At 36.7% G+C, this 20,445-nt stretch overlaps 2 protein-coding genes across 5 annotated transcripts; both read right to left on the bottom strand.

Annotated features, from left to right (window-relative positions):
* Positions 1–383: 383 nt before the first annotated feature.
* LOC120160002 (UDP-glucuronic acid decarboxylase 5-like) lies at positions 384–5,809 on the bottom strand. Of its 4 annotated transcripts, none has more exons than XM_039170473.1 (13): positions 5,513–5,809; positions 5,308–5,427; positions 4,304–4,390; positions 4,080–4,167; positions 3,473–3,564; positions 3,332–3,396; positions 3,163–3,251; positions 2,848–2,925; positions 2,670–2,763; positions 2,367–2,433; positions 2,196–2,259; positions 2,043–2,083; positions 384–852 (listed from the first exon to the last, which is right to left on the bottom strand). In XM_039170473.1, the coding sequence occupies exons 2-13, from the start codon at positions 5,395–5,397 to the stop codon at positions 661–663; spliced, it is 1,047 nt and encodes a 348-aa protein (XP_039026404.1). In that variant the 5' UTR covers positions 5,398–5,427; positions 5,513–5,809; the 3' UTR covers positions 384–660. The 4 variants fall into 4 exon arrangements, with proteins under 4 accessions (XP_039026404.1, XP_039026405.1, XP_039026403.1 ...); XM_039170474.1 differs by having other exon boundaries at positions 5,308–5,430; positions 5,545–5,809; XM_039170472.1 differs by having other exon boundaries at positions 5,545–5,809.
* Positions 5,810–8,385: 2,576 nt separating this feature from the next.
* Positions 8,386–20,202, bottom strand: LOC120160004. Its single transcript, XM_039170477.1, has 4 exons — positions 19,958–20,202; positions 19,699–19,847; positions 8,777–8,863; positions 8,386–8,596 (listed from the first exon to the last, which is right to left on the bottom strand). The coding sequence occupies exons 1-4, from the start codon at positions 20,051–20,053 to the stop codon at positions 8,530–8,532; spliced, it is 399 nt and encodes a 132-aa protein (XP_039026408.1). The 5' UTR covers positions 20,054–20,202; the 3' UTR covers positions 8,386–8,529.
* Positions 20,203–20,445: the final 243 nt, after the last annotated feature.

Below are 20,445 nucleotides of genomic sequence, written 5' to 3'. Positions count from 1 at the left end.
TTTTTAACACTTTATCATGTCATTGAATTACTAAAATAAAGAATTAGGATATTTGAGGGTGTCCCATTTGAAGTAGCTTACTGAATTTGAGTTCAAAGTTATAATTAAGATTATAAGTAAATAAAAAACTGTATGGTAGCTGATGTCAAATGGAGTGGTTTGTATTGAGGGTGCTTGTGAGATATACCTGTCATATGGTATTGTTTTTAGTTATGGTTCAACAATCATATCTGTTCCTTGGTTATGTTTGTTTATGGGTTCTTTTTCCCTTTCAAATCAAAGAAAGCACCAGCTGACCTGTTCTTTGCAGTGATGTTGATACAAGAATTGGATTGTCGTAAAGAAATTGACTAAACCAAGTGCAGTAGTCGGTCAAGAAAATAAAAACACAATAATAATCATCAAATTTTATTAATTGCTTGTAACCAACAAAATTCATGGCAACTCCATCATCTACAAGCCATACCAAAATTCAAATAGTTTCACAAATTCTCACATTCAGTGGGGATATAATGGTTTATTTTCTATGAAATCATAAAGAACAAGACACAGCAGACGAGGGCATCAACTAGACTTCACTGATAACATAAGCTCCCACTTTTCCCACCACAAGCACTGAAATCGGCCAATCCAAAAAATTCTACCCGCTGTATAATTCATTCATGGTTTGTTCTCTTTGGAGACTCCGAGCCTCAATCGGAAATCCTCCTCCATTAGAGGAAGACCGTCACGCAACTTCACTTTCGGCTCCCAACCTAGCAACTCTTTTGCTTTTGTGATGTCGGGTTTTCTTTGTCGTGGATCGTCTGGAGTGTTCTCCACCATATTTATCTCCACCTTCGGATTAATAAGCTGCAAGTGCAACAATGCAACATGATACAGAAACCATATAAGGGTCTGTTTGTTTAGCTGTAATTGGTTTTCCAGAAAATGAATTACTGGAATTTGAATTACTGGAAAATGAATTACTGGAATTTGAATTCTGGAAAATGAATTACATTTCTGTAAAATGAATTACATTTCTGGAAAATGAATTACATTTATGGAAAACATCTGGAAAACGTTTTATGATGTTTGGAAGATGTTATTTAAACATTTTTTCCATTTTTAAAAATTATTTATTACAAATATTAAATATAATAAATAATATTATTTATCATAAAACTTAATATTATTATTTTAAAATATTAAAACAATTTATTTATTATTAAATATTATTTTTATAATTTTATTAATAAAAATATTAATATTGGTATATTTTAGTGAAATAAAATATTATAAAATATTATAAATTATATTAATTATTTATTAAAGTAATAGTGCTATATTATATTTTAAAAATATTAATTAGTATATTTTAAATATCTTTACTAAAATATTATTGAAATATATAAATAATATTACTCATTATTAAATATATAAAAAAATTATTATATATTATTAAAATAAAAATATAATATCTTGTATTATTATAATATAATTGATTATTTTATATAATATTAAAAATATAATATTATATTATTAAAAATATTAATAAAAATATTTTAATAATTAATATTTTGATGAAAATGATATTAAAATATTTTATTAATATTAAATTCATAAAATAAAATTATTTTGAGTATTTTTGCTTTAAATGACTTACGGAAAATGAATCCGTAAGTCATTTTACAGAAAACACAAAGGAAATTCTATTACTAGGAAAATGAATTACATTCCGGAAAACGAATTACGTGAAACAAACACGGGAAAACGTTTTCCGAAAAACGAATTACGTGAAACAAACACGGGAAAACATTTTCCGGAAAACGAATTACTTGAAACAAACACGGGAATTCGGGGAAAACCAATTCCGTAATTCCAATTACGGGAAACAAACAGACCCTAAGTTTCAAAAGTTTTCAGAACACTAGAAGACCCGAAAAAGGTAGTACTTCGCATCCCCCATTCCTTTAAATCTCCATGTTTTCACAACTTTGAACCCTCTCTTTTTCGCAGTTCAGTATTCAAAACATAATCTGAAATGAAACTATGAAACTCACCTCCTTTACCGTCTCAGCAAGCTCGATCATGGTAAATTCGCCTAAAAGAGAACAAAAAGCATATAGAGGAGTAAGTGCATGAAAATGGCCATAAGCCTGGGAACGTTAAATCCTATACAAACATTGTTTATAACATAAAAGTTGTGCAATAACCTGGGTTCCCGATATTGATTGGACCAGTGTTCTCCCCCTCCATGAGACGAATAAGGCCATCAACCTAGCAGTTTATGCAAATGTTATTCTTAAATTTATTAAAATAGAGGGATACCGTCACAAGGAACTAAAGCTAGTAAAAACATTAAAAATTCATAATAAGTAGCATACCATGTCGGAGACATAACAAAAACTACGAGTTTGTGTCCCGGGTTTCTGAACTGTCAGTGGTTCACCACTAAAAAGTGCAAAAGAGAAATGAAATAAGAGACAAACTAGCTCATGGGAAAATCTAGAAGGAAAGAAAGTTTTCTAAATGACTATAAGGTAACAAAATTTAGGCAAAACTAGTTGTTCTTTGATTAAGTCAGTAACTGATAAGTGAATTGGAATCTAGTTGACAACAAACTTAAGAATAAAAAGGAGCAGGTAATATAGTAACCATAATATGGCACACTATAACACAATATTTACCGAAGTGCTTGAGCAATGAAATTGCTGACAACACGCCCATCATCAATGTTCATGCGTGGCCCATATGTGTTGAAGATTCTAGCAATGCGGATCTCTATGGAAAAGGAAACAAGAACAATGATAAGAATTAATAAAAATAACAGTACACTATTATTCAGGCAAAACCAATAAAATTTACCTATCCCATGCTGCCTATGGTAATCAAACATTAGGGTTTCAGCTACACGTTTCCCTTCATCATAGCAACTCCGAACCCCTATATAAAAGAAGCATTCAGTACCAGAATAATGTTGTATAACATTATACATTCCGCCAATCTGTCTTTGATGTTCATTGCAATTCCTAGGTTCAATTCCTCATTAGAATTTTGAAGATTTGAAAAGAAATATAACATTATAATGCAAGGAAGTATTGTCTTTCAGGAGTACAAACATTTCATTCGGTACTGTCAGTAGGATCAACAAATGCATATATGTTTCCTCAATAGACTTACCAATTGGGTTAACATTGCCCCAATATGTTTCAGGTTGAGGGTGGATAAGAGGATCTCCATACACCTCTGATGTTGATGTAAGCAATATCCTGTTGCCCAAAATACCAATAGATTAGAGCCAGTGGAGAGGGGAACATGAATAAATTGACAGAGAACTACAATCCCTTACCTTGCTCCCACTCGCTTTGCAAGCCCCAACATGTTCAGTGTGCCAATGACATTCGTCTTTATTGTCTATGGTAAAACAAAGTAAAAATTAATGACCTGGTCAGAAAAATTTTAGAAAGCAATCAGAAACAACAACACCCACCTTCACAGGGTTGTACTTGTAGAAAATTGGAGAAGCCGGGCATGCAAGGTGGTAAATTTGATCAACCTCAATCAACAATGGCTCGGTAACATCTGCAAAGAAAAGAAGTGAAGCATATTCAATTACTAGGTAAAAAAAAAGGAAAAAAATCCATTTTGACCAATGTAGCAAAATGCAATCATTTTGTATTTTAAACTCAGAACGGTTTTGGAAGAAATACAATAACATATTTTCATGAAATACAGAACTTTTGCATTCACTGCCAATTTCTCTTTGAACCACTTTATTTTGCAATACTTTGCACTTTGCAGTAGAAGTAAATTGAATGATGACTGATGATTCAGAATTTATAATGTCAAATTCTCAAGATTTGTTTCCCTAATATAGTGATACTCTCATCTGAACGATATTTACTCCAAAATCCATTCATTTCAATTCAGAGAGACTGCGGAATACAAGATACAACAACAGCCAACATGGTTTCTACGGAGCAGCTACACTAAATTTAACCCGTTTGACCAATTATGATTCACCAAAATATTATACCATATGGTAACAAAAAAGAAATGCTTTTAGATCAAGAGACCCTGAAACAATATGAACTTACCGTGACGAATAAGCTCAAATCTAGGATGACCAATCCACTTTCTAAGATTGTCCTTTGATCCAGTGAAGAAGTTATCAACAACAATCACCTGAGGATAAGGTAAACAAAAAGAACAGTACAGAACATGATAACCGTAGTGCATGGATCCAATGCGAGTATCGATTCTGCTTATCATTTCTAGAGAAGGAAACAGAGCTTGGATAAGATCAGAAAAATCTACCAACCTCATTTTTCTCATTTTCCATCAATTTGTCCACCAAGTGAGAACCAATAAAACCAGCTCCTCCGGTAACCAAAATCCTCATGTTGGACTGTAGTAAACGGTAAAAGGATAGCATTAGTGGTATAAATGGAATGTAGATGAAGATAAAAAGTAATGAAACTGATGAACAAAGCTTTATATAAGATGTAATTAAATCAAGGACATAAAGGTCAAGAAAGTACTAAGATAAACAAGATCTCACACACCATTCACAAATAAACAAGATCTCACGCACCATTCACAAATCTAAACTGAATATTTAACCATAATGAAAGATCTATTATCCTAGAGCTACCTGTTCAGGAGGGACAACTATATTGGGATTCATCATGAACTATTGAACTTATCTTAAGAATGATTCTCTATAGATCTGAATGAATTGCTTTTGAAGAATTATTTATTTTTATAATACTCTCAACAACCTCATGGCATTTATTTTGAAAAGATAGAAAATTAAATGTCAAGAAATCAAGGGAAAAGATGTCGGTTTTGGAACATGGCCTACCACATGTTTCTCGGACAATCTTCTTTGAATGTGAAGGGGATTATCCAACAGTGGACAGATTCATTATAAAATGAAAATTTGCTAACAGTTAACACAATGGATCTAATTGGTATACTTTAGAGTGCAAATCAAGAGGGATCCATGAAGCTAAGTGTACAATCACCTACTTTTCATATATGGTATATAGTTCATTAGCTGAGGGCCCATAGTAGTAAACATTATCTGCCCCACTTTAGATTGCTTAAATTCAACCTTTTTTCTTAAGCCGTAATCAAAGGCTAAGCTCAACAAATCTTTTTAATATATCATAATTCACACAAGAAAGCAACTACTCAGATGCAGAAAACATCACAATCACTCCCTATTAATTAGCACAATGACAGAGAAAACTGCATAACATGTTAAATAAACTCAACTGATACCACCATTATAGTATTAAACAAACAAAAAGAAAAAAAGACCTGGAAAAACTTAGAAAAGCGCAATGGAGATGGCAAAGGTGATGGCTTTGAGGGTGATTGTTGTTCCCCATTTGATGAATTTGCTGCCATTGCTCAGATCTCGCGTTATAACTCAAAAACCTGCTAGAAAACAGCGCTGATTGAGATTTTAAACAAAGAAAAGAAGAAAGGATTGGTTTTTAGATAGAGATCGGAATAAGAATACCTGATTCAAAATTTGCGGGATTGATCTCTTACTTGCACCAAAAACCTGGGATCAGATAGCCTTATTTATAGCTTCAAATTTTTTTTCTAAAAATCGAAACTTCCTCCACCAAATAAATTTCTTTTAAAAAAGAAAGGATCGGAGAGACTTCAAACTTACGAAAAGTGAGAGATTTCAATGATAGCTCCTTGATAACAAAACAACAACTGCAGATCACACCAAACTGAATTCAAAGTTTAAATTTTAAAACCTCAAATATTAAAAATAAGAAAAATCAAAGTTATCAATTATTAAATGACAGATCTTAAGTGGCTAAACAAACGCGGGCTTTTAAATAAAGGGTAGGTTTGGGATTAAAATGTAATTACGGTGGTAGGAGAGTGAAATTAAGGAAATAACTCAATTAAGGTTATGTAATTAGGTATTAATGGTTGGTGCCTTGCATTGCTTAAGCAACAGTGGGGAGGAGGTGAAGAAGGAATAAAATGACTATACGAATTAATTATTTTTGGTTAGAGGTTAAACAACAAGTGGCTGTAGTTTAGTGGTAAGAATTCCACGTTGTGGCCGTGGAGACCTGGGCTCGGATCCCAGCAGCCACAATGGTTTACTCTTTTTTCGGAACCTTTGGAATAAAGCTCTTCAATGTTCTCTATAACAGCACAGATTTGCTCAAGCCTTTTGAAATCTGTCTTATTTTATATTGTTACATGTAAATCTAGTTTTTTGCTTTGCAGTAGAATTCATCTCCTTAAATCACTTTCCTCTCGTATTCTTCAGGGTCATATAACAATGTGAAATACCAGAGGAGTTGCATAATTTCGACAATTTCATTGTTATGACTTATGATACAAGAGCTTGTGAAACTTTATAAATGCAACCTAGTTTTACACTACCAGAATTGAGTATTTAACATATGTTGATAAACAAGCCTCGCCAAATGCAAGACAACTTCGGAACAATAGACAGGAATTTGACACTGAAGTAGGAGAAAGATTCTCTTTGAGCACACTTAATTTGTTCCATACCAATGCATCTGCAACATTCTTCATAATACTGAGTTTATCCAGCCATTGAACATTTTCGATACAAACACTTGAAACTCACTGTAATCCAATCTTCTCTTGCTAAAAAGTGCAAATGGAATTCTTAAAACCAATGCTAATTCCAGGAGATACAAAATCACAGACTAGAAGAGATTAGTATATACTCCATATATACATATAACTAGAGAACAGTCTTGAAGATAAGCAGTTCCATTGTGCACCGATGACATCGACAGGGAGTGAAATCGAACAGCCATCAACATGCTATTCCTGGTGCACATAAGCTGCATCATTACAAAGGCAAAAGCTTCGTCTCTGATCCTTTTCCTGGTGCACCAGCTTTAGGGCCTTTCTTATAGACTATAATCATTCAAATTCATTAGTAAACATTTACCATTCTATTATCGATATGTTAAGGCAAACAAGGCCATAATATCACGGTAGAGGGAATCGATATTGAGAATATGACAATAACTTATCACCTTGTACAAAATAGAGCTGTGGACCTAGCTCGACGATACAACAAACCTAGTTTTCCTAAATACTGCATCAATTTCTGGACAGAAGGATTTAAACACAATTGGGACAATGGACACTCTCAAATAATGTCAAAATACTTGGCCTTGAACAAGGAAAGAACTGGGTGGTTTCTAATAAAAAACATATCTTTCATTGAGATGGAAAGAAAGGGTTTTCTGGATCATATAATCCTGCCAAGAAAGCTTATAAGAACCCACAACATGTGCAGGCCTATTATAGCAGTTCTCAATAACTGGTCACAGCCCCATCTCTGGTCAATATCATCCTGACAAATTAGATCAAGGGTGCATAGATCCTCACTGTCACTAACATCTTCGCTTGTATGTATCGTGTTGAATTGGTTTGTGTGAGGACGCTTCACGTAATGGAAAATATTTAAACATTTTGTGCACCTACAATCTCCACCAAGATATGATGGGAGTGTCTGAAGATTCTCAAGGAGAACTTTGTGGTACATTTCTCCTCCAATCTTTAACTTTTTCCTAGTAACTGGTTTCAAAACCTGAGAAAATCCACAAATTGGCCCCAAAAAATTAAGAAGTGAACTCTTAGCATATATTAGTCAAAGAATGAGAGTTAACCTCTGAGAAATGACATGAACAACCGGTGGAAGCCGTAAAACAAACAAACAGCCAAAGCTGTTGGGGTAGTGGTCTTGCAAGAGGGAAGAACATGATCTCATTATTTGCATGGGAATTCTGAAAGGAGATAATCCTTCACAGTCCACTAAAACTGTAACTTCAGGATTTTCTGGGCTGACTAACTCCATGTTCCACTTGAGATACTGCATCAACAACCATTTCTCTTTACCCATAATATCATACACAAAAGCTACTAACCTGTAGTGATGATTAGGAAGACATATTTTTCTCTTTTTGTCTTATAACAAGTGAAAGGCAATTATTTTAAATAGAATTCCATGGATAAAATGCCGGTCCAGAAAAATAGATTCTTTTAAAAATGTTGAATTTTGAGTTCATGAAAAAGTCGCTTGGCAGACCAACCAAGAGGAAAAGAAAGCACTGTAACGGTACATAAAAATATCGTAGTGGATGTAATCCAGGATGATAACAAGGTTTCATTGACATATGCTATGGATAATCCAGCTGGCTATTTCAGATGGAAAAAGCTTTCACCAACTCATATTAAAGAGAGAATTTAAAGATGTGAAACCAATAGAAGTCTCATTAAATTTCAAAAGGTAGCAAAATGGAAAGATAAATAGTATTCCAGGGGCTAAAAACACACTGACCGCCTGAGCAAAATGAGATCTGTCATGAGATGACACGCGGCTAGCCCAAGCTGTACAACGAGGCAAGGTCGTTGCATGAGATCATATCCGTGCCAGAATACCATGTTCTCCCATGTCTCAAGCTCTTCTTGAGAATGAAGTCTATATGTCTCCCTCCATCTGATTGTCTTTTTAATTGATTATATGAAAACTACAAAGTCACCCTTTGCAGATGTATAAAATCTACGGAGATATTCGTCTCTGATTCTGCATAAACACTACAATGTCATGGTCTGCTGCAAGAAAAGAACCAAGCAATTAAAAAATGAACAACACTGAAGTTCATCATCAATTATTAGTAATGAATAAAAGCAGAGAAAGTAAACAACCTGATGACGAACTATTAAATCTAGTAATGGAAGAAGTTTATAATTCATGTTTAATAACCTCTCTGGTAAACTAATTCCTTGACTTTCCAGTTCCTTGTGGAGTTTGTCCAACCAGTCACACTCTAGATTTTGGGAAGCTTCATCGCTGATTTTTACACAGAATTAAGAGGTTAGTAAACAAAGCTTATCACTGATGACATACTCAAGTTTCTAACAGGAGTAACATACAATTGCATGTAAGGTTCCACTTGCTAGTCAACTTGAACACCAAAATGCTTGAAACATGCAAACCCAGAATATTCAAGGGGGAAGCCTGGTCTAATCATATTCAACCTAATAGGTGATGCATTTTCTTTGGTACTATTTGAACACATGTGTCGCAACCGTCTTTCGGTTGGGCCCCGGAATTGGGCTTCGACTTGGATTAATTGTGGATTGGAGTCGCCACCGACCACTTTAAAACGAATTTAGGTAGGCCGGACACCATCTTACCTGATCTGCGTTATACCAGAAATGTGTCGGGTTCGGGAGTCGATTACGGTCAAGGAAGGATTAGCACCCTTGAACCGTCCTTTCGGTACCAATTAATTTGTCGGTTGCCTTTAATTGCGAAAATTAGAAAAATTAAAATTATTCGATCCGAATTACTTACCATTTGATTGGCTGAAATCATGACTGAAACAAAATATGTTAGATAAAAAAGCGACAACAAAATGTTAAATAATAAAAAAAATATAAAAAATAATAATAATAATAATGAAAGAAAGAAATAATAAAATAATAATAAAAGGTTAAATTAAAAAAATATTTAAAAAGTAAAATGAAAAATAAAGATAAAACTTAGGATCAAATTGGAACAAATTGAACTTAATGAATTAGAAAATGAACTGCAAAAGAACAAATAAAAAGTTATGGGACCAATTCACAGAATATAAAAAATATAAATAGGGACCAAATTGGTTAAATCAGAAATATGGGGGCTAATTTACAGGTAGTGACCAAATTGAACTGCGACTCAAAATACCAGGGACTGCGGAGAGGATTTAAAAATCTTCTATTTGCAGATCAATCCTTCGTAAAACGACGCCGTTTTGATTTTCATATTTAAAGCCGAAAATAGGGTTTTATTTCTTCATTCCTCTCATTTGGTCACTTTTCCTTCTCTCTCCGCGCTCTCTCTCGTCTCTCAAACTCTCTCAAATGAGAGATATCAGGCCACAGCTCCGGTGGTCTCCCCGTCGCACCGGCCACCATGCCGGCCACCGCCGGCGGTGGCCGAAAAAAACATTTAGCCCGAGACACTCGCCTTGTCACTCTAAACCCCGATCCGAAACCCGTTTCCCCTAAAGGGACCCCAAACGGCGTAGATCTAAAGTGCAAGTTTCGGTTTTTTACCCCTCTCGCCGGTGTCCCTTCGTTTCACAAGGCCTTTGGCTTTGTGGTTTCTCTACGTGCTTGTTTTGGTTTGTTTACTGAGGGGCTTCGGCCTTTGGCTTGTATTTTTGTGATGATTTTTGTCTGTTGTTGATGGTCTTTTTGTTCGGTTGTGGCTCGATGATGCTTCTATTTTTATGGTCGTTGGTCTCTCGGTGTGGTACTGAGATGTTTTCGTGTTTTGTTCTCTCGATGGGTTTTTCGTTTCTAGGCTTCTGGGTTTACGGTTCTTTTTTGATGTGTGTCTGTCCCCCCCCCTGATGGCCGTGGTGGGATATTTATACCCACCCCACCGGGGGTCTGCTCCGATGATAACGGTAACGTGCTCGTGGTTAGTTGGCCGGGGATTTCGGGATGGGTCAGTCCCGATCTCCTCGGCCGGAAATCTCGGCGGCCGGTGTGACTGACCCTTGACCTCCTTGGCTTACGCGGCGCCTGTTTGAACATACGTTGGAAACCCTAGCATGGAATCCGGGCTGGGTCAGGCCCGTTCGGTGGACTAGACTTGGACTGTTATTGGACATGGACCCTGCACAAAAATAAATGAAAAATAAATTAATTAAAAATAAATAATAATAATATATATATATAAACGTTTTCAAAAACATATAATATATAAATTTTTAAAATGTTTTTTTTTTAAAAAAAAAAACTATATATTATATATATTTTCAAAATGGTTTTTTAAAAATTATATATTATATAAATGTTTTCATAACGTTTTCAAAAGTATATATTATATATATTTTAAAAACGTTTTCAAAAACTATATATTATATAATTTTCAAAAATATTTTAAAAACTATATAATATACATATTTTCAAAAATATTTTAAACTATATATTATATATGTATTTTCAAAAACAATTTGCAAACTGTATAATATATATGTGCATATATGTATAAAATAAAAAAATATGGACGGAAATTAGTGTCTACAGCTGCCCCTCTTTGTCCTTTTTCGTGGAACGAAAAATAGGACAAAGATAAAAAGACACAAATTTTCGTTCAGTGGGGTTGAAGAAAAACCCCCTGTCGGATTGAGCTGCGGATGACCCCTCCGTCGTGAAGTCAAGTCAATCTTGACATGATATGGAATTGAATCGGAATGCGACTTCTTGTTGCCCAATTGTAGTCAACCTCGGTCTTTTCCTCAGTTTAAGGACCTTGGTTAAAAATTCGGCTGGAAATATTTCTTTGACTTCACCATCTGGTTTGACAAGCCCTCGAGCTGAATAAAATCGAACTCGAAAAGTCTTTGTTGACAAATAGCTTTTCTCGACTTAAGCTATGTTGCTGGAAAACGATTTTTTTATTGCTGAGGCATAGTTAACCCAGGTCTTCTTTTGGACTTGAAAATCTCGATTACAGTCGGACAGGAGTGTGATTCTGATTAGAATCGAACTCGACAGTTTTATTGACAGATAGCTCTTTTTGCATTGAGCTATTATGTAAGCTTGATTTGCCTCTAAGTTGAATATAATCGACCTCGGAGGTCTTTAGCAGATAGCCCTTCTCGACTTAAGCTATGCTGCAAATGATGTGCCTTGGAGCTGAGCGGAGTCGAACTCGAAGGTCTTTTGGTCACAGATAACCCTTCTAGCCTTGAGTTATGCTGTAAATGTTATGCCCTTGAAGCTGAGTGTAATCGAACTTAAGGGTCTTTGGCAGATAGCCCTTCTCGACTTAAGCTATGCTGCAAATGATGTGCCTTGGAGCTGAGCGTAGTCGAACTCAAAGGTTTTTTGGTCACAGATAACCCTTCTAGCCTTGAGTTATGCTGTAAATGTTATGCCCTTGAAGCTGAGTGTAATCGAACTTAAGGGTCTTTAGTTGGCAGATAACCCTTCTTGACTTAAGTTATACTGCAAATGATGTGCCTTCGAAGCTGAACGTAGTCGAACTCGAGGGTCTTTGGCAGATAGCCCTTCTCGACTTAAGCTATTCTGCAAATGATGTGCCTTGGAGCTGAGCGTAGTCGAACTCAAAGGTCTTTGGTTACAGATAACCCTTCTAGCCTTGAGTTATGCTGTAAATGATATGCCCTTGAAGCTGAGTGTAATCGAACTTAAGGGTCTTTAGTTGGCAGATAACCTTTCTTGACTTAAGTTATACTGCAAATGATGTGCCTTCGAAGCTGAACGTAGTCGAACTCGAGGGTCTTTGGCAGATAGCCCTTCTCGACTTAAGCTATTCTGCAAATGATGTGCCTTGGAGCTGAGCGTAGTCGAACTCAAAGGTCTTTGGTTACAGATAACCCTTCTAGCCTTGAGTTATGCTGTAAATGATATGCCCTTGAAGCTGAGTGTAATCGAACTTAAGGGTCTTTAGTTGGCAGATAACCTTTCTTGACTTAAGTTATACTGCAAATGATGTGCCTTCGAAGCTGAACGTAGTCGAACTCGAAGGTCTTGGTGGACAGATAGCCCTTCTGGCCTTGAGCTAAGCTGCAAATAGTTTGTTTAAAAATGGCTTCCCTTTACGGGTCGAAAACAATCATGATTCTTCAGGTGGTTCCCCTAAGCTGGTCTGGGAAAACCTACTGATAAATTCTGACAGCCGGATATCTTCCGTCGTGGAATTGAAATCTGGCTTGAAAGTGTTAACTGAAAAGATGTTGCTCATTGTTGAGTTGAGCTGAACTGAATTTGATCTGAATTGGTTCTCGAACCCATCTGAAATTGGTTCTGAGATCTGTATATATGTAAAGTCGATTGAGGTGTAGCTTCTTGCTGCTGAGTTACACCATTGTTCTTTAAAGGTGCCTGCAAGTCGAGTAGCCTTCATCCTGAAGTCGAAGCTTGACTCTGAAAGCTGCAAAATTATGCATGCTAAAATGATGAATGTAATGCACCTAAGTATGTCTAAGATGCATGCAACATGAATAAATTATGTGTTATTTCTTGGATGGAGTCTCGTGCTTTGCCTGCCAATCTCCTCCATGTAATCGATCGTGCCCCATTTGCTTCTCGAGCTTGGGCTTTACAGACATTTCATATCTGAGATTGTTCTGTTTGAAAACGTTTTTCTCCTTTTTCTCGTTTCAGGAGGGAGAAATGATAAAAATGTTGTAAAGTATTATTCGCAATTGAATCAAATTGTAAATGTGAGTTCAAAAAATATCAAAGGAATGAAGAGCTCTTTTAATGCTTTCAGAGTTACAAATCTTTGACAAATGTTCAAAGGGACGAGTCGGCTTTAGGTTGACCTCCTTTCTAAGGTTTTTTTGGTAAAAACGTCATTTTTTTTTTTAAAATATCGCAACATGTTTTGGCACTTTAATTGAGTGCGGACAAAATGACGCAACTAGCATGATCAATTACTAGACTTTTTATCTCAGTCCTCTGAAATCTTTCATTTGTTCAAGCTTTGTAGGCTCTTCCAACAAAGGCAGTGCAAAAAATATCGGTCTAAAAATGAAATTCTTGAGTGCTCGTGTGTAGTTGACTATAAAAGGTGTTCCTTAACTCCCTTAGTCCATTTTACCGAAAATTTCTTAGATAAATTTGATTTAATTTGTCATTATCTGGCTAGCTGAATCCATAAAGCCGGGGCATTTAACCAATTGCCTTAGAGGGACAACTTAACATTATAATCACTCTTATCAAGTCAACTGAAGGGTTCATCTCATCACAGAGTTTTCAACCTGACAAGAGCAGTGGAGCAAACACCGAATTGCCAAGTGTCCGAGCAATGTCATGGTTTGAACGTAATCTACTCATAAGGCCAGGGCTTTCAAGTTTCCTCTATAACCAATTGCCTTAGCGGAATAGCTCAGTTTTTACGGATTTAATTTCTTAAGATTGTTAAGAAGAACCTGTTATAGCCTAGGTATTTGTTGAAAGTCAACAATTTCATCTTTAGAGTTTAATTTTCAAGCAGCTGACCTAAACTAGATTCACATACTCGACTCTTTCATTTGTAAAGATCATCATCGTCATTGAACATCTTAAAAAACATAGTAATTGTCATATGCAAATGATGCCCCATGTTGTCCGTACCTTATGAAAGGGAAATTGGTTAATTCTAAGAACTGGATAAGGTCAAAGTCCTTGTTTTAAATCATGTTACTTCGTCAAAGATTCGTAACTTTGAACCGTTTACAGAGTTTCTTAATTCAGATGATATTCAAAGAATTGTGAGTTTGCAAATGTGATTCATTGCTTACAACCTTTAAAGTAACATAAATTTGATTAAAATGTCTTTACAAAAACTTGAGAAAAAAATGGAAGAAAAACAAAGTCAAACAGAATGCCTCAAATGATGAAATGATATCCCTCACTTGGATGCCCCCAAGTTGTTGAAGTCGATCCAGTTCTGGTTGCGCATCTTTTGTACAACCCTCTTGAATGCGTAACAGTTCTCAATTGTGTGCCCTGGGACTCCGCCGTGATATTCACAATACGCATTCTCATCATACCACTTGGGGTATGGGGGCTTCATGGGTTCTACTGGATATGGTGACACCACATGGGTGTCAAGAAGTTGCTGGTAAAGCTCTTTGTAGGTTATGGGAATTGGGTCGAAATGTTCCCTTTCCCTCCTGGAATCTTGTTTAGAAGTACCTAACGGTACAGCTGCAGTTGATTTTGGGCTGGAGATTGTAACACCTTTGCTGGAGTGTTTGATGTTATTAACCTCTCCATCCCTCTCCCTCATAGGAGGCTTCTTACTGGCTTCCCCATCCTTAATCTTGCCTTGCTTTATGGCCGACTCAATCATTTCTCCGGCCATAACCAAGTCTGAAAAGCTTCCTGATGTGATCGCCACCAGATGCCCGAAGTATGGAGCCTTCAGAGTCTGCACGAAAAGTTTCCGAGTTTCCTTTTCATCTAACGGTGGATGAACTTGCACAGCCAAGTCCCTCCATTTTTGTGCGTACTGCCTGAAACTCTCGTTATGCTTCTTTTCCATGTTTTGTAGCATAACTCGATCTGGCCTTATGTCATTGTTATGCTTGTATTGTTCCAGAAATGACTTGGCCAGGTCCTTCCAGGTCTTGATATTTGATCGGCTTAGCTGGTTGTACCACCGAATGGCTGAGCCCGACAGACTATCCTGAAAGCAGTGGATCAGAAGTTGGTCGTTTCCTCCATATCCTGTCATCTTTCGGCAGAACATGGTGATGTGAGTGGATGGGCAACTATTCCCGTCAAACTTCTCGAACTCCGGGGACTTAAATTTCGGGGGAAGAACCAAGTCCGGGACTAGACTAAGTTCCGCTGCATCGATTTCATGGTAGTCACGGTCTCCTTTGACTATATTCATTTGGTCCTCCAATTGTTTGATTTTTTTCTCCATCTTCCTCGCTTTTACCTCTTCGTCCAAATCCGGTACATGGTAATAACCCGGATTGTTCTTAGGGTTGAATACAGAGGACGAGGGCTTTGCTTTTGCAGCAGATGAGTCCCCTCGAAGTTCTGGTAAGATTTCAGGTGAGATAACCACCTGTGGGGTAGGTTGTATAGTTACCCCTTCCGATGAACCTGCCCCAGGCGCACTGGTCTGTTGTAAGCCAACTAACTTGGCAACGATCTGATCAACCAAGGACTCTTGGTTCTTTGTGATTGTTTCCAGAGTATTTCGACTGTTCTGGTTTATTTTGTCTTCTAGCTCCTTTTGTAGTTTTACCATATTCTCCTCGATTTGTGTAATTCTGGCTTCCATCCTCTTCTTCTTCAAACGAGTGTTATGTGGATGGGGTGTGTCCAATACTTGAGGCGGTGTATCCAGTATTTACTCCTTTCTGATGAGACATGTATAGATTAGTTAATGTGAATGTAAAGAAATGAACAAAATGCAAAATGTTTAAATGCATGATGCATGAAATGTCCGAGGCATTGATCCGAAAAATGTGCCTATTATTCTGAATAATCCTTACTGGGGACAAAAATGTTACGTCTGAAGAGACAAAAAAACTTTTTGATGGTATAGATCCCGCAGTCTCTGGAAAGTTGATTCGTCTTCCGTTTTTTCATCGGTTGAATATCCTGTCGAACTATTCCGACTCCTTTGGCTAAACTTGTGCGGGTGATTAGTTGCTTGCCCCAAAAAATGTCTCGAATAACTGCATCTCCCGCCTTCACTCTATGCCGAGCTCGTTCCAAACGAAAGTGCCATTGGAGCCCTCCATCCGAAGTTTGTCGACTTATTTTTGGAATTCATCAATAATGGTCTCCAGCTTAGCTAGGGTTTCACCATCTTGTTCTCGTAATTATCGAAAGGACTCTCCGGGTCAATAACTATTTCCTCGTCTTGCCCCTGAAACCTTTGCCTCTAAGTATTCTTTGATACCGGTTGGACTTCTGAGCTTTTTATCTCTTTGTATTATAACCCCTTTGTCCATTAATACAGATTATTCATGTTTTAACAAACACATTTTTTTGTGGATCAACACCTCGTTTTAATGATGTGAATGATATAAAAAATGCAAAAGAACAAAAATGAAAGGAGAAAAAAGGTTAGTGAGATAAGGATAATAAAAAAAGATGAAAATGAAAAGTCCTACCCCACATGATATCTATCCCGCATGCTAATTTCAAACAAATCCTAACCGCATATTTGTCTAGTTCGCATGCTTTGAACAGAAAGTAAAGCAGGAAATAATTCCGGCATCCTAGGGTTTGAAATGAGGTTTTGGGGTGGGCTCTAATTCCCTGTACTCTCCCGGTTTAGGTTCTAAAAAACGGTACTCGAGTTCTCCTTGCCGGTGCCCCCTTGGGCTTGCCAGACCCTTAGTCCTAAGCCCATTATAAGCTTGTGTGGACTAAGTTAAACTCGAGAGGAAACATTCCCTTATGCCCATACGGAGAATAAATTCACACGAAGACATAAGGTATATGAATCCCGAAGGCTACTTGCTAGGCCCGCACGGTGAATAAATTCACACGAAGGCGTCGCTTTCACCCCCACTTAAATAGGGTTTGGAGCTCGGGTATAGAGCCTGAGATGAAAACTTTGAAAAATCTGAAATCATTAAAAAATGTTAGTACAACTATTTATTTGAAAAAAAATAATCAAAGGTAAATAATTCGAATCGAATAAATAAATTAAAATTTAAATTTACCATTTTCGCATAAAAAGACAACCAAAAATTAATTCTGGCCTGACTCACTTACCTATCCCCAGCAGAGTCGCCAAGCTGTCGCAACCGTCTTTCGGTTGGGCCCCGGAATTGGGCTTCGACTTGGATTAATTGTGGATTGGAGTCGCCACCGACCACTTTAAAACGAATTTAGGTAGGCCGGACACCATCTTACCTGATCTGCGTTATACCAGAAATGTGTCGGGTTCGGGAGTCGATTACGGTCAAGGAAGGATTAGCACCCTTGAACCGTCCTTTCGGTACCAATTAATTTGTCGGTTGCCTTTAATTGCGAAAATTAGAAAAATTAAAATTATTCGATCCGAATTACTTACCATTTGATTGGCTGAAATCATGACTGAAACAAAATATGTTAGATAAAAAGCGACAACAAAATGTTAAATAATAAAAAAAATATAAAAAATAATAATAATAATGAAAGAAAGAAATAATAAAATAATAATAAAAGGTTAAATTAAAAAAATATTTAAAAAGTAAAATGAAAAATAAAGATAAAACTTAGGATCAAATTGGAACAAATTGAACTTAATGAATTAGAAAATGAACTGCAAAAGAACAAATAAAAAGTTATGGGACCAATTCACAGAATATAAAAAATATAAATAGGGACCAAATTGGTTAAATCAGAAATATGGGGGCTAATTTACAGGTAGTGACCAAATTGAACTGCGACTCAAAATACCAGGGACTGCGGAGAGGATTTAAAAATCTTCTATTTGCAGATCAATCCTTCGTAAAACGACGCCGTTTTGATTTTCATATTTAAAGCCGAAAATAGGGTTTTATTTCTTCATTCCTCTCATTTGGTCACTTTTCCTTCTCTCTCCGCGCTCTCTCTCGTCTCTCAAACTCTCTCAAATGAGAGATATCAGGCCACAGCTCCGGTGGTCTCCCCGTCGCACCGGCCACCATGCCGGCCACCGCCGGCGGTGGCCGAAAAAAACATTTAGCCCGAGACACTCGCCTTGTCACTCTAAACCCCGATCCGAAACCCGTTTCCCCTAAAGGGACCCCAAACGGCGTAGATCTAAAGTGCAAGTTTCGGTTTTTTACCCCTCTCGCCGGTGTCCCTTCGTTTCACAAGGCCTTTGGCTTTGTGGTTTCTCTACGTGCTTGTTTTGGTTTGTTTACTGAGGGGCTTCGGCCTTTGGCTTGTATTTTTGTGATGATTTTTGTCTGTTGTTGATGGTCTTTTTGTTCGGTTGTGGCTCGATGATGCTTCTATTTTTATGGTCGTTGGTCTCTCGGTGTGGTACTGAGATGTTTTCGTGTTTTGTTCTCTCGATGGGTTTTTCGTTTCTAGGCTTCTGGGTTTACGGTTCTTTTTTGATGTGTGTCTGTCCCCCCCCCCTGATGGCCGTGGTGGGATATTTATACCCACCCCACCGGGGGTCTGCTCCGATGATAACGGTAACGTGCTCGTGGTTAGTTGGCCGGGGATTTCGGGATGGGTCAGTCCCGATCTCCTCGGCCGGAAATCTCGGCGGCCGGTGTGACTGACCCTTGACCTCCTTGGCTTACGCGGCGCCTGTTTGAACATACGTTGGAAACCCTAGCATGGAATCCGGGCTGGGTCAGGCCCGTTCGGTGGACTAGACTTGGACTGTTATTGGACATGGACCCTGCACAAAAATAAATGAAAAATAAATTAATTAAAAATAAATAATAATAATATATATATATAAACGTTTTCAAAAACATATAATATATAAATTTTTAAAATGTTTTTTTTTAAAAAAAAAAAACTATATATTATATATATTTTCAAAATGGTTTTTTAAAAATTATATATTATATAAATGTTTTCATAACGTTTTCAAAAGTATATATTATATATATATTTTAAAAACGTTTTCAAAAACTATATATTATATAATTTTCAAAAATATTTTAAAAACTATATAATATACATATTTTCAAAAATATTTTAAACTATATATTATATATGTATTTTCAAAAACAATTTGCAAACTGTATAATATATATGTGCATATATGTATAAAATAAAAAAATATGGACGGAAATTAGTGTCTACAACATGCAAACCAGAAAGAATGCCTCATGAGAGGAAAAAACCCATCAGAATCGAAATGGATAGATATGAACCACATCTGAACAACAGAACCAATCAAAAACACAATATTAGTTACAAGTAATTCTTTATGTTCAGGAATTTCCATGATCTGTGTGTAGACCAGATAGAATTTACCCTTATAAATAGTTCACTTTTACGTTCAGTCGAACCCCATTTATCACTCTGCAGCATCAGTTAATTAAAAGTTAACAAAAGCTCCTGAGATCAGACCATGAATAGACATCATTTTAAAATGAGGCAACTATAGTTTCCTTTCAAGATTGGCATGCATGTATTAAAATCGTTGATATGCTTGAATTTACCATGCATGTCCTAAAAATAAGAACTTGATATGCTTGAATTTACCATGCATCCAAGGCTGACTGCAAAAAGGGTTCATCAGAATGCAATTCTGGATTCACCAGAGAACCACTATTAGTTGCTTCACCAGCTAAATCTTCTTGATCAGAAAGTGATGTCGCAATCGAAAGCACCAATACCGGTCTCGACAATGTCTGGAACAATGCCAACCATTTGTTCAAACGAAGCCCTTTATGATGACGAACAATTCCACCAAGCAATTAATTGGAAATGCAAATTTGTACGAATTTATTAAAGAACAAACCTCCATTCCTTTGAGCAAACCCTTAAAGGGAACCCATTCTGAACACAAATAAAGGGAGTATAGCAAATAACTTGCAGAGCCTGAAGCCCGCGCCATAAAGAGGGACAGTTGGCCTTTGCGACCCTTCTAACCGTTTCTAATGCAACAACTTTGAGCAAAAATATTGCAGCATGACCTGCTGCATCCTTAACATTTCCACGATTCCTTACGGCAGTTTTTTGCCTGTAACTACTCCTGGAAACTAGTGAATTTCCCTCATAACCTATTTTCTCTCCCATGAGAACAAAATTGAGAAAACCTATGAAAATTTCCACATTGTCAATTAATAAGATCAAAGTGACAGTTTTAACGGCAATTTATTTATTTCGAAGGAGACGCAGTGGAAGTGAATGGTTGCGTTGGGTAGGAATATTAGGCCAAAGAAGGCTCAGCTACGTGACGCGTGGAATGTATTTATATAAATAGTCAAATGGGGGAGCGGTTCATTA

Source organism: Hibiscus syriacus, unplaced genomic scaffold, assembly GCF_006381635.1.
Source record: "Hibiscus syriacus cultivar Baekdansim isolate YM2019G1 unplaced genomic scaffold, ASM638163v2 tig00111388_pilon, whole genome shotgun sequence".
Classification (NCBI taxonomy): Eukaryota; Viridiplantae; Streptophyta; class Magnoliopsida; order Malvales; family Malvaceae; genus Hibiscus; species Hibiscus syriacus.
Note: the sequence above shows the minus strand (reverse complement) of the source record. Positions and strands in the feature narration are given on the sequence as shown.